Here is a 14,409-nt window from a genome sequence, read left to right on the forward strand (position 1 = left end):
GGGGAGAGAGAGATGTCAAAAGGGTTTTGTGGTTCCCGGTGTTTTTTAACAACCGGTTCTCTGCCCTAATGACCTGCTGGGTAGGCGTGGCTAGTGGGGAGGGTGTCATGTGACTGGTGGAAGTGAGTGACATCGAGTTGGCCACGCCCACCCAGGTTTTGTGGCTCCCGGTGTTTCCTTTTCTGTGGGAAACGGGTCCAAATGGCTCTTTGAGTGCTTAAGGTTGCAGACCCCTGATTTAAACTTTTTCTTCATTAAGAGGCATTTCTTCGTTAGGTAAAGGCCGGTGGGCAGAGGGTGGCGCCTGAAGACGATCGAGAAAGGATTTCTAGATTTCAGGATGATTTTGTGGTAGCGTCGCGCGATTTCGGTGGTTGTGGCCCTCTCTCGCATGTTCACGGAGGACTAACAGACAGGATTTGAACATTCCCAGAATTCTGGAAGTCCACAAGTCTTAAAAGTTGCCAAGAATGGACACCCCTGGTTTAAACCAAGACCATTTCCAAGAAAAGATCAAAGCAACGATAGCAATAAAGAAGGAGGCCTCCATCTTCTAAATATAAGCTTCTCTCTCTCCCCCCCCCCCCCTTTTCTTGTTTGCAAACGAAATACCGGAGGCTGTAATTTAGTCTCTAGTGGTTTGAGTTTGTACCATCCAGGCTATCATTAAGCTGCAAGACGGGGCTGTCGGTGTACATTTCTTCCTTAGTCCTGAAAATGTGCGTTGCCAAATTTCCTGCCTACACAATCTTTGTGGAGGTTCAAACCCTCTATTAAGGTCCACGCTGCCAAGCTCCTTCAAATGTGTACGTTGTCGAAATGCGATGCATGTTTTTTTTTTAATCCAGAGGAAGGTTTCCAGCTTGTCTTTCGGGACGATTACATTTTTTGCTTGGTGGGGTATCCATCCCAAAGTGGGGTGAAGGCTGAAAGGCCAAAGACTTGATCAAGAATATCCCTTGGATCACTAAAGTAATATTGGTCTTTTATTAACCAAACAAAGCCATTTCCTACTCTTCACTCTTTCCTTCTCCTTCACTTCTTCTTCTTTCATTCCTTCTCTTCACTGTTTCATCATTCCTCCTCCTCCTCACTCCTTCCTCTCTTTCACTTCTTTGTCCTTCATTCCTCCCTCCTCCCTTTCTCCTTCATTTCTTCCTTCTCTTCACTCTTCCCTGCTCTTCCTCCTCCTCCTCCGTGAAATGCCACAGACTTGGTCAAGAATATCCCTTGGATCACTGAAGTAATATTGGTCCTTTATTAACCAAACAGGGCTATTTCCTTCTCTTCTTCCTCTAACTTCACTCCTTTCTCCTTCATTCCTTCCTCCTAACCTTTTCTTCACTCCTTCCACTCCTCCTTAATTCCCTCCTCCTACCTTTTCCTTCATTCCTTTCTCCTTCTTTCCTTCCTCCTTCCTTCTCTTCACTCCTTCCTCTCCTCCTCCTCCTTCCAATACTACTATGAGTTCAAAAATCCTGTGGCTGGTGGTTGATAGGAGAGCAACCTTGCTATAAAAAGAACCGTTCCAGATCGCCAATATGTTTTTTTTTTCCCTTCACTTGGGCACGGAGCACGACTTGCCCACTCCAAAGCCTCTTTTTTGTGCTGGGTTTTAAAATGTCAGATTCCTAAGGGTGCCCCCCCCCCCCGTTTCATTGGCTGGGTTTCACCATCCTTTGGCAAGGGTGGAGCACTGTCTGTTCTCTGCCCATCTGCCCGAGGACTGATTGATGACATGCAGGGCGGTTTGTAAGAGTGTAATATTTATTATATCTTATGCAGGGGAGGAAGAGGTTTCCTTAGATTTTGCAGGAGGAGGCTCACCCGCTCAGCGCCAGAAAACGATTCGTGTTTGTTTAGTACTGGGATAAATTTGTACGTTCCTTAAATGAACCACAATTTAAAGAGATGGTACTGGATCAGATTGTTCGTTGCAACCTGTACAGTGATAAAAGTACGAAGGCCTTCAATGATAACCTCTTTTTTTGCAATTTCCCACTCTGTTTTGAGAAATGACAGCATGTGTTGGCTGTCAACTTTCCAATGGCCTAATAACAGAATAAGAAGAGTTGGAAGGGACCCTGGAGGTCTTCTAGTCCAACCCTCCCTGCTCAAGCAAGGAGACCCTGCACCATTTCAAACAAGTGGCTGTCCGGTCTCTTCTTAAAAACCTCCAGTGATGGAGCACCCAAAACTTCTGGAGACGATTCCCTCTGCTGATACGAACAGTGCTCTGAAGTTGGGTTAAAGGTTAAGGCGAATTACTTGATGCATTCCAAGCAAATGAATGGTTTGGCCCAATGTATACAGAGAAGATGGCTTTCTTTGCTATTATGTGGTAAACTGGAGTTTAAAGATAGCTATTGTTTAAGTCCACATTCTCCTTTACTCTGTCCTTAACAGACTGGAATTTATGGTCGTGTAACATAAATAGAAATCAGTTCTTTATCTCTCCGAGTTGGGAAGACAGATGTGTCTTAGCAAAGCACGTTGCTGCTGCTGCTGCTTCTCCTCTCAGCCGCAAATGGCCAAGTGGAACCACGATGGGGTTTCATGTCCCACCGTTGACTTGGAACCGAGATTTATTTCTCCTCTGAAGCACTGGGATTCCCACGGTTGGCTCTGGAACCTCTTCCGACAGGATAAACCAGTGATGGAGAACCTTTTCGGCACCGAGTGCCCAAACCGGAACGCATGTGTGTGCATGTGCGCACGCCAGAGCACCGGAAACCCTAAGATTAGCTGGCCGGTGCACATGCCTATTTTTGGGGGCCGTTTTTAGGTCCTTTTCAGACCATTTTCAGGGCGATTTTTCAGACCATTTTAGGCCCAAAAAACAGCCAGAAAAGACCTGAAAAATGGCCTAAAAACCGGCCCAAAAACTGACCCGAAAATGGGCTGGTTTTTGGCTATTTTTCAGGCCATTTTCGGACTCTTTCCCGGCGCTCGTGAAGACCAGCTGGCCGCACACGTGTGTGCGCCGGAAACCAGAAGACAGCAGCTGGTGATGGCGCATGTGCCCACAGAGAGGGCTCTGTGTGCCACCTCTGGCACGCGTGTCAGGTTCGCCATCACGGGGATAGGCCATACCTAAGTTCCATAGGTTTTTTCATATGGATATAATTCCGTATAGTCATCCTAAATGGACCCAGACTCTAGGTTGCCTCCGTTCTTATCTTGAAGAATCCATTGGTCATCTTCTACCAATATGTTGCAGGTCAGGGAGTGATGAGATTAGCAGTTGGAGGGAGGGTGGTCTACATTTTCCTGATGCTAAGGAGCTCCACATCTGGAATTGTCTTCTGGAGTTTGAAAAACATAAACAAGCTAGGTCCTTGTGGAAGGATGGATGCATTACGCAGGGCCGAAGGTTGCGTGTGGGTGGGCGTTTCAGCATAACTCTTTCGGGTGTGTGCGAAAGAAAGGAAGAGGCAAGAGGTGTCGGAGTGTCTCCTTGAGTGGGGTTTGGCCTGCCAGATTCCTCTAGTGTAAGCAGAAACTCTGGCACAATGCAAGTCAATAAAGATTAGAGCTGCATCCAAGGATGTCTTGGTGTGTGGACTTCATTCTAATTTGGCTATGTTTTGATCTTGGTCTGAACACCCCAGGAGAGATCTGACCCCCCACCCCCTGCTGCCTTGCAAAATACAGGGGCAGCTCTTGTGGGGAAGATAAAGGGAGCTTTTCTGATATTTATTTAGAGGATATATTGGCTGCCCCCATGTTCATAGCGTGATGCACGCCCAGATGCCCTGCCCTGAATAGTTGCACAGTTAATACTCATACGTGTCACACCTCTTCCTGTTGTTAGATAAAGCAATTTGAGTTCATTTAGCTCCCCTCCTGCCAGCGGGTTTCTTCCTTCGATTTTGCTCCGTCCAAGAAATGTGGACTTTGGCGTTTGTCCTCTGAATCGGTTCTCTTGAGTTGTGAAAAAGCACCGCAACTGAGATGAATAGAAAGAAACGGGTTGGATTGTGCTTCAGGCTGAGAATCCCAAAACTGCTTTGGAGAGTGCATGGGGTGTGTGTGGAAGAGGCGAAAAGGAAGGCCCAACAGCTGCAGACAACAGCTGCGTGATCCAAGAAGAAGACCAAGCTGAGCTGCAGACAGGTGGTGGGATTCCGTAATGGGATCCCCAACCGTACAGACGCCTTAGGAGCTATCTGAGGAATCCAGAAGGGGCATCTGCTGGTTTCGGGTTGCCTTCGCCCCACAAAAGGAGCAGGATGGCCAATCCAGGCGGCCCTTCCCCACCGTGAGAAGCAGAGATGGACTGGGGTCCCATGGAGGAGAAGACCTCCATCTCAAGGGAAGCAAGAACGTCAAGCAAAGGGCAGTTTCAGAAGAGGAGGAAGAGGGACAGACTAAGAGTGGGGAAAGACCCCACTGATCTAGAAGGCTAAAATTTTGGTGATCTGGTTGACATAATCCAGACGTCTGTGGAACATCTGCAGTTGTATTCTGAGATCAATATTTAGCCTCATTGGCATTTTCCTTCTACTTCCGTGTTGATCCTTCCATGGTGGTTGGTGTGGAAGCCTCATCATTTCAAAGTCTTTTCTTCTTCTTCGGAGCAAAATTGCATTTTTTGCCTGTATCCAATCCCTGCCTCTATGGCTCCATTGCCAACAGCCCTGTTCATTTACCCACGCGATTTCTAGTTTCCGCTCCGTCGATCCAAAGAGACGCAACTCGAGTCAAAATAAACTTTTTCATGCAAACCCAAAGGAAGGAAAATTGAGGCCCCCGTAAAATCTCAATAAACTTGTGCAAGTTAATTTCTACGTCTTTGTAGGTTTCTCCACTCCCCCCCCCGCCCTCCCCCCACCCCCCATGGTCAGTAAAGATTGAGAAAAAGAAACCCCTCCTGTTTTGGACTGGGAGATAAGCCTTTGTTGATACAAAGCGGCCTCCACTCTTTTCAAAGTTCACAATACAACAGCAACATCCTGTTCATTTTGCAAACCAGCCGCTTTCGGGCCTCGTCCTCCGGAAGCACAAAAAGGCTTTCTGGAAATTTCCAGCAAAAATAGGGAGCCTCTGTCTTCAGATCCAAGAAGCAACTTAAATTTTATTATTATTATTTTCTTTTCCCTGGGCTGCTGCTTCATGTCAATATTTTATCAATGCTCCCCCCAAAACGCAGCCTTGCCTTTTCAGTTTAATCCTTGCTTCTCGCTTAATTTTTTGGGGGGTGGGTGGGTGGGTTTGTCCATGGTCTTTCAAACAGTGCTGGGATTTGTTTACAGAATATATGAACTCTTTGTTCCCAAGTTTTGTAACCATTGTTTTCTTCTGGCTGCCTAAGATTGTCCAGGCCTTTCCAGTGAAATAGAAATACGACTTATATAAATTTTTTCTTTTTGCAATCCCAAGACAAATGGAATGTATAATTTTTTATAACTTTAAAACTTTTAATCTTAAATTATTCGGATTTTAACATTTAATTTTATTGGCTAAATTGGAACACCATCCAGCACCCTTCTTGGGAGATGGGCAGTTAAGAATTATATGCAATACAAACAAACAAACAAATAAATTTCTTCGGTGCCCTGACAGAATTGGGATAAATCATTGGGTGGTCCCCCGCCCCCCAATTCTGCATGAATTAGTATTTAAGTGGGGCTTTCCCTGGTGCCAAGACTGGCATTTTTAAACTGGCAGAATGGGGGCACCGAACATGGCAGTAGAATAGTTGTTTTAGAGCACGCTCCATCAATGTTTTTGTTTCCTAATTAAAAGACTTTTTTCATAGGAATGACTTGCACACCTTGAACTGAATGCTAACTGGTGTTTGCAAATAATAAATAGGCAAAGGGAATGGGAAGGACTTTTCTTGAAAGAAATCTGATATCATATTTGATTTTCAGAAGTGACATCTTGACTTTTGCACCTGTCTGGATATTCGGATACCACCAGCAAGTATTAAATTGAAATTCACTGGGTGCATCTTTTTTACAAAAATCAGTTTGGGAGAAAGATTTGCCTCTTGTCTCTTTTTTTAAAGTCACCCTTATTGACAAAGGTTGTTACGCAAAGCCTGAAGTCACACAAACCTAACCTGGGTCCCTACAAAACGCAGAGTGAACACCCAATGTGGTGTTTTAGCCCATTAAAAGGTAAAGGTTCCCCACGCACATATGTGCTAGTCGTTCCCGACTCTAGGGGGCGATGCTCATCTCCGTTTCAAAGCCGAAGAGCCAGCACTGTCCGAAGACGTCTCCATGGTCATGTGGCCGCCATAACTAAATGCCAGAGGCGCACGGAACGCTGTTCCCTTCCCACTAAAGGTGGTCCCTATTTTTCTATTTGCATTTTTTACCTGCTTTCCAACTGCTAGGTTGGCAGAAGCTGGGACAAGGAATGGGAGCTCACCCCATTATGCAGCACTAGGGATTTGAACTGCTGAACTTAGCCACTGCGTCTTAGCCACTGAGCCACTGTGTCCCTTATTTTAGCCCACTGGAAGAGCCAAATTCTGGGCTGGAGAAAGAAATTGTATGATACAGAAATGGTTTCTCCACGAATCCTAACACTGGCAACACATCTGGTTGGCAGGAAAGTACAAAAATCAATATTACAAAATTCTTCCACCCCACAGTTTAGTTTGAACAATTCGGTAATTGTTCTTTTCCCTGTCTAAAGCTTCCGGGATACGCTTTGCATCCCTTTTCTCTTTGTTCCTCCTTACAAAATAGCTTTGGCAAGGTCACCTCTGAAAGATGCCAGGCTTAAAGACCGGGGTGCTTCTCACGAAGGGAAGATTTAGAGGTTTTAAAACTCTCTGGGTTTTTTCGACTCCTTCGTTTTCTCTCCTGCGCCTCGGTTTTATCCCTTCTAAAATCAGAGCTACCTTTGCAGCCCTAAATTACAAGAGTCCTCTGATCCAGCTGCCGTCTCACTTAAGAAAAAAAAATAAATTAAAACTGGATGGGAACCTTTTTTTTTCTTTTTAATCCGTTGGCTTGACGGAGAAGCCCGTTGGCTTCTGCGTTCACCAGAGAGCAGATTAACTGCAGTGTCAGTTAAACGTGACTTTCCTGCACAGTGTCTCACGTGCCCTAATCCTCCTGGCTGGAGTAAAATCCGTGCCAGGTAATACCCCCTCCCTCCTACAAAGCAACCAGGGGGTGGGACGCTTTCTAAAACAATGAGTGGAAAAGCACAGCAAGCCAAAAGCACCAGACGTTATAATTTACAGTAACTGGATCTGGCTGCTCCTTTTAGGTCGTTGAGAAGGTGGTGTAATTTTGTGCAGGGTGAAGATTCGTGCCTTTTGCTGCTTGGGTTGGGTCCCTCGAATTCTGACACTTTTTATTTTTCACGGATTTTAGGAGCAGAGGCTGGAAACCCAGTTTGCAAGCAAATCATTTAGCTGGGGTGGGAGATGAGGATGGGAAGGGGGGGGGGAAGGTTTTCTTAGGATTATTATTATCCTCCAAAAGTGACTCTTGAGGTCTTTACTACTTTGTCAAAAGGGCTGACATTTACTATTAGTAGGGATTTGCTTTTTTTTTGCATCCAGTGTCAGAAAGGTGTTTCCAAAGAAGTGTACCTGCTCCAAAACTCCTTTTCCAGTTTTAGAAAGGGAGCCAATTCCCTCTGCAGTACATTCTTAAAACATTGTGAGGAAAGTTGGAACGCGCACGCATACTATTTTTATTGGAATTTTTCAATGCAGTAAAGGTGTAACAGATTAAAAGAAGTATAAAGAAAAAGATAAAAAGAGTGGGAAAAAAAGAAAGAAAACATGACATTAGACTCCTCTTCTTTCTATGGTATCAAATAATTGACTTACTCTTTTTTCCTCTCTCTCTTCAACCATTTTTAATGCATAAAACGTAAATTCAATTGTTCTTCTTTCAATAAAAAAATCCATATAAGGCTTCTATCTTCTTAAAAATATATATATATATTATATTGCTTATTTGTTCCCTGAGCAAACTGATCAGCTTCACAATTTGTGCAAGCTCAGTCAGTTTTATAATTCAGTCTTCTAATGTGGGTATTTCATTATCCTTCCATCTTTATGCGCCCAATGATTTTTATATACAGGAAGTAATTTTTTTTTTAAACGGGGGAAATTTCTGATTTCTGCTATGTTTGGCTAACCTTTGGAGTTGCATGCCTTTTAAGAAAAGCATTTGAGTTTTACTGTGCTGGTTCACTATAATTTTTGGTTTTACAAAAATGAAAACTGTCCTGCATTCCATACATAATAGCTTTTTTTTTAAGTTAAAAAAAGGACTGAATAGTACGTACCATGATCATAATTTAAAAGCCATAAAACACACGCTTGGTTTGACTTGGGCTTTGAAGCAGGGACCAAAAGTCATTTCGAAAGGGGCTTGCTGCTTACTTCAGATTACAGTTTTAGGAAAGTTTAATTAGTGAAATTAATTGATTCCCCCCCCCCCCCTTTTTTTTTTTCTTTTAATCAGAGCACAACAATGGAAGAAACGGCCATATGGGAACAACACACGGTGACACTTCATAGGGTGAGTTTTCTACAATGACAAAAATCCGGAATGTTCTTGAAAGCAGCAAGAAAAATAAGGACTTTTTAGAAGGTAAAATCAGAGCAAAATTCCTTGCTCCTTTGCTTGAAATTGACGTCGTCTTAAGCAGCGTAGGATAATTTAGGTGACCAAATTTTTCCTCCCACGACTTGGAATTAGATGGGATTTCCCCCCATCCCCAAGAATTGTCTTCTTTAAATGTTAGCATTTTATTGTGCTTTATTGTATGGTCCAATAAATGGGGCTTTGTGGTGCGGCTCAACGCAAGATAAGCGATTGTACAAAAATATTCTTCAGCCCTGGAATATTTCTTGTTCGTTTTATTTTGATTTTTCATTCCCAAAGAGATTTTGTGGTGCCCCAGAAGAAATCCCTGGATGGTCTTATGCAGGCAGTCCTTGATTTACGACCACAATTGAGCCTAAGATTTATGTTGCTAAGTGAGGCAGTTATTAAGTGAGTTTTGCCCCATTTTACAATCTTTCTTGCAACAGTTGTTAAGCAAATCAGTGCAGACCTTACATTAGGAAGACGGTCGCTAAGTGAATCTGGCTTCCCCATTGACTTTGCTTTCCGAAGGTCACAAAAGGGAATCACGTGACCTGGGACGCTGCAGCCGTCATAAATACGAATCAGTTGCCAAGCCTCTGAATTTTAATCACACGACCATGGGGATGCTGCAACGGTCATAAGTATGAAAAACGGTCGAAAGTCACTTTTTTCAGCATTGTCGTAACTTCGAATGGTCACTAATTGAATGGTTGTAAGTCAAGGACTACCTGGAATAAGACATACACACCCCAAAACCCAAAAGAGAATAAAAAAAAAAAATCTGAAAATCTGAAAGGACCGACCAGTGGAGAAATTGCTTAGTTGCTCAAGGATTAAACAGCAGCTGAACCAGTTTGTACATGACTAGACATTACCCAGTGAGGTGCACACAACATGCACTTTAAGTGTGGTTAAACACCAGCCTAGTTGGATTACACCGTTGTGAGCTACTCCATAAAACTGTTGTAACATTAGAAATCTAGATCATTGACTCAAGTGATGCCTTTCCCCGATAGCTCAGTTCATTCATCTGCTTATATTTCCGTGCGGCTAAAAAAAAAATTAAATGCACAATTTATTCTGGGCACCTCCCTTTCTTACTTACTCTTCCACTCCTTCCTTCCTTCCTTCCTTCCTTCCTTCCTTCCTTCCTTCCTTCCTTCCTTCCTCCCTCCCTCCCTCCCTCCCTCCCTCCCTCCCTCTTTCTTTCTTTCTTCCTTTCTTTTTTTTTAAAAAAATACTTGAGGAAGATCATTTTGCAAAGCTAAAAGAATGGGGTAAAGTAATTCTGTAAATGCAGGCAGCCCTCAACTTAAAGTCCACAGTTCAGCTCAAAATTTCTGTGGCTGAATGAGACGTTGAAGTGAGTTTTGCCTCATTTTACAGCCTTTCTCGCCACAGTAAGGTGAAGCACTGCAGTTGTTAAATTAGTAGCACAGCCATTAAGGGGAGCACTGCAGTTCTTAATGTTTAATAATGTGGTTGCTAAGTGAATCTGGCTCCCCCATTGACTTTGGCTCGTCAGAAGATCACAAAAGATGATCAAATTAAAACCCTTGGACACCACCATAAATACGAGTCAGGTGCCAAGGGTCCGAATTTTGACCATGTGACTGTGGGATCCTGCAACGGTCATAAGTCACTTTTTCAGTGCCGTTGTAACTTTGAACAGTCACTAAATGAACACAACAAGTCAAGAATTACCTGCACTAATATTCAGAGATGAACAGAGCTGGAGAAAAAAGTTTACTTGTCTTCAGTCCATCACTGTTATACAAAGTGGAACTGCACTGCTCGGATGGCAGCCTGGAGCAGAAGTCCAACTGGGAGGGTTTCGGAGTTGTGCAGAAGATAAAAACTGCACCAGATGCTCTTAATTCCTACTTGGGGGGAAAAAACAGCTTTTCTGAGCCTTCAACACAAGGCATGTTTTCTCAACGGAAACAGAAGTCCTGTAGGAGATTTCCATTTCCTCTAATTCTTGATTAAAACTTGGATTTGGTCAAAGCAAGATTACCTCTTCAGCTTGTTAGGAAGGGCATCTGCTTTCCAAATTAGAGCTGCAGGAAAGGAGATGACCTCGGTGGGGGGGGGGGGTGGTTGCTCTTTCTCCTCCTTGGACGGAGAGTGAGATTATGGCTGATTGAAACTTCCTACAAGCTATAAATAGTTCAAAGATTCAACAAGGGAGTTCTGAATGTGACAAGGCCTCTTGGAACATTCCAGCAACTTTCACACACACAACGTCTTACCAGACATATTCCCAGGATTTGGGCTTCAAATGAACCACCTGAGATGTTCACGAGTCTGAATCAGGTCCTTCAGTGTTTACTTCAAGATGGAAGGACTTCAACTCCCAGAATTCCCCCAGCTGGGAATTGACGTCCGCAGATCTTATTGACCAACTTCATAAATGAGAAGTAAACTCAAATGTTGATGCAACTGCCTCCTCTAATATTTCATTAAGGCAGAATTTGCCTGTTGTTCTTAGGATGGGTTGTGTTAATAAGCAAAAAAGTACATGTGGATGTTGGTCCGCATTTGGGAGAGACATCCCTGTTGCCATGTAGCCTGTAGAGAAAGTTCACACAAGAAGGAAAGATGCTTATATCTTTAGGCTCTTACAGCAGAATAAAACTCACAGCCTTTTATTCTCCTCTAAGAGAAGCCCTGGAGAAAGGGTTTTTCTAGTTTCATCCCAACCCCAATAAAGCTACTCTTCTTTCTGAAGATTGGGGGAGGGGCTTAAAAGGCACATCAGAATATTTGCACGTTGCCAGATGCGAAAGAACAGGTCCACAAATGAAGGTCCAATTAAATCGCTTTATTGCTGAAAGCCTATGAACAGGAATCTTCTCAACTAATGGTCAGTCCCCGCTTGGAGTTAAATAAAGTCAATGGCACGTAGTTTGTTTGTGACTACGTAGGGATTTTAGGTTGATTCCTCTTTTGACTCCAGCCCCAGGTTCTACGACTCCTTCGCCTATACACAACGTGTGAAAATTTTAAGGGCAGATCATCTCAATTTCTGAGGTCCAGCTTCATGAAAAACCGTCAAGGGTGTTGCATAAAAATGCAGCCATTCTGAAGCAAGATGATTTGGTTCTTGCAACTCCACTCCAAAAACAATTGTCAAGGGAAGTCATACAGGCAAAGGAGGGGAAAAGGGAGTGTGAAGGGACCTGCATTTCTTCTTTCACCCGAGTAGAATTTCAGCTTCAGTGGATTCTGGCAAGTCTTGCTTTTCATTATGAAAAAGAAAAGAAAAAATAAAATGCCTTCCCAACGGTGTGAGAAATAATCTTGGAAGCTTTACTCCCATTGTGATGTTTTCTGCGCACAATGAGCCGAATCCCATCGAGGAAAAGAAAGCATCTGGGTGGTTTTCATCCCCAGGCACTAACCCAACCCCGGCCAACATTTTTTTTCTCCTGTCCAAATTACGAGGGGCTTCTTATTTTTATTCCTCGGTTATTTTATTCCCTTGACCCCTGCTGATGGCTTGGCTGTGCAATGGTGGTAGCCTTCCAATTCTCGCCTGGCATTTTGAGCAAGGCCAGGGAGACTGCAGTAATCCTATCAGCCTTAATAAGTTGGGTTTTCCGTACCCATTTTTGCTTCTGGCTGCTCCGTTGATCTCATTTTAAAAATCCAGAGTTTAGGAACCCTTGGTGAGGTCTATATTTGTGGCTGGCGTTTCCACAGTTGCTGCTTGGCTGGCTTAAAGGTCAAATGCTGGTGTGTCGGGTAAAATATTTGGGTATGGCTTGTAAAACTATAACCAAAATGTTTATTGTTCTCACCACTCCAGCTCCTCTCCCGCCTTTTGGCAATTTATTTAGGAATTCACTGGCTAACCTTCCAACTGGGATAGGATTGTTTGGATTTTGTTCTTGACCAGCGATTTTTTAAAACAGAAAATCAAAAGATCAGAGAAATTTGCTTCTTTGAGCCAGCAGGAAGAAGATTGATCAAAGGAGTTGCTTCTGCTTTGCTAGACTGGTTATTTTGAATCATACACGCTGGTTTTTTTGGGGACACTGTGAAAAACAAATGTACAATGTTTGCATTTCACTGAGTTTTTACCCTGCTTCAACAGCGGGCTGGACCAGAAGACCTCAAGGTCCCTTCCAGCTTTCTTCTATTCTAAATACTCTGCTCTAGTATTAACCAGACAGAGATGATAGGGAAAAATTTAACCTTAGCTCGTTTGTGATGTAGCATACAATTGTGTGGGGAAGTGAAAGGCAGGTCCTGATGGGATTGAGACATCCCAACTTTCAACAGAGAGATCCAGGTGGGTCACCACTGGTTGGAACAGCAGTAGGGTTGGGACACCTTCTGGTCTTCAAAATAATATGATTGTGAGTTGGAATGGTCCAAAAACATTTAACACCCCACTCATACAGGTGTACTGTAATTCAGAGTCCTTGTCACGTGTTGTCTCATTGTGGAAATGTATGATTTCCACGAGGTTTAAGATGGGTTGGAGCCTCATGGAGAAGGAGATGTTGGAGAACATCTGAGGTTGTGGTTCAGTAGATGTCACCGTGCTTAGAATGATGATGTGATGGAAAATAGGACTTCAACTGTCTTTCTGATCTTCTCAGGCGCCTGGATTTGGCTTTGGCATCGCAATATCCGGTGGGAGAGACAATCCCCACTTCCAGAGCGGTGAAACCTCAATTGTCATATCAGATGTGCTCAAAGGAGGCCCAGCAGAAGGGCTGTTACAGTAAGTGTTGTCTTAACCTTGGCTTTGGGGAGTAGTGAGTTTGGAGCCTCTCTAGAAGGACTCTCTACTCTTGCTCCTTATCCAACTGTTTCCACGAATCGGTTCCTGTTACAAGAATCGCATCCGTTCTATCATAACTACCATTGGAGTCATGGGTTTGCAAGTGTTCCACAACTTAACAATCACAGTTGGGACCCTAATCATGAGAGCATCACGTGTTCTTCACCTTGGGCGTGGGAGAACCTGCATGTTAAAAAAAAACCAAGGAATAATGCAAAAATTTAAAGTCATCTGAAGAACTGAAGAATTTTGACTCTCAGTCTTACTTTGGATTTGAGCAAATTGTTCTCCTTTTATGTCTAGAGGGAGGGGTCTTCTTGATTTTCTGTTCTCTTATTTTCTCTCCCTCCCCCCCTGCCTTTTCAGGGAGAATGACCGTGTCGCGATGGTTAACGGCGTTTCCATGGATAACGTGGAGCACGCTTTCGCCGTCCAGCAGCTGAGAAAAAGTGGGAAAAATGCCAAAATTGTAAGTGGGGTCTTTTTTCCCCCCCTCCCCCTTTCCTGTCTTTCAGGAAAGCAGTTGCCATGTTGTGTTTGTTTTTGATTGGACGGGATGTGTATATCATATGCCAGTTCAATCCCTTTGTGTGTTCTTTTGCTAAACGTTGGTCGCTCCAACGCCTGAGATGGCTGGAGAAGAGAATTTGGAAATCAGGGTTCTGGGTTTCTTCCATGAAGCCGTGCCATCTAATGGGACCCAGGCAGCATGCCTTGTTTGTGGTGGCACCTGCCCCAAGGGACACCCCCTCACCCACTCCTGACCAAGATTCAGTACTTCCAACCTTCAGCCTCAAGGGCCCCAAAGAGCTGGTTCTTCTCCCAGGCGTTGGGACAGGCAGTGAGGGAAACCCACCTTAGCTGCTTTGATGACTAGTAGATTGAGTTGCGTTTAATTTTACACAACATCTTAAGTTGTTCTCTTACTATTGGTTTTTCTGTTGTTGGGTAGCCAGTTGTGGGTTGAGTGAGCAGCCATACAAAAGATAGATGGATGGATGGATATGGAGAGCATAGCCAAATGTGTAGAGAATGGTC

The 14,409-nt window shown here is 43.8% G+C and overlaps 1 protein-coding gene across 26 annotated transcripts in view; it reads left to right on the forward strand.

Annotated features, from left to right (window-relative positions):
• TJP1 (tight junction protein 1) overlaps positions 1-14,409 on the forward strand; it is a 132,144-nt gene that overhangs the window by 83,404 nt on the left and 34,331 nt on the right. For all 26 annotated transcript variants that reach the window (XM_087878281.1, XM_060689415.2, XM_087878269.1 and 23 more), the window contains 3 exons: positions 8,448-8,504; positions 13,187-13,311; positions 13,738-13,840. In XM_087878281.1, the coding sequence (XP_087734407.1) occupies positions 8,448-8,504; positions 13,187-13,311; positions 13,738-13,840 (285 nt within the window). The remainder of the gene's footprint in view (positions 1-8,447; positions 8,505-13,186; positions 13,312-13,737; positions 13,841-14,409) is intronic.

Source organism: Pantherophis guttatus, chromosome 13 (assembly GCF_059756535.1).
Source record: "Pantherophis guttatus breed Tessera chromosome 13, ASM5975653v1, whole genome shotgun sequence".
NCBI lineage: Eukaryota > Metazoa > Chordata > Lepidosauria > Squamata > Colubridae > Pantherophis > Pantherophis guttatus.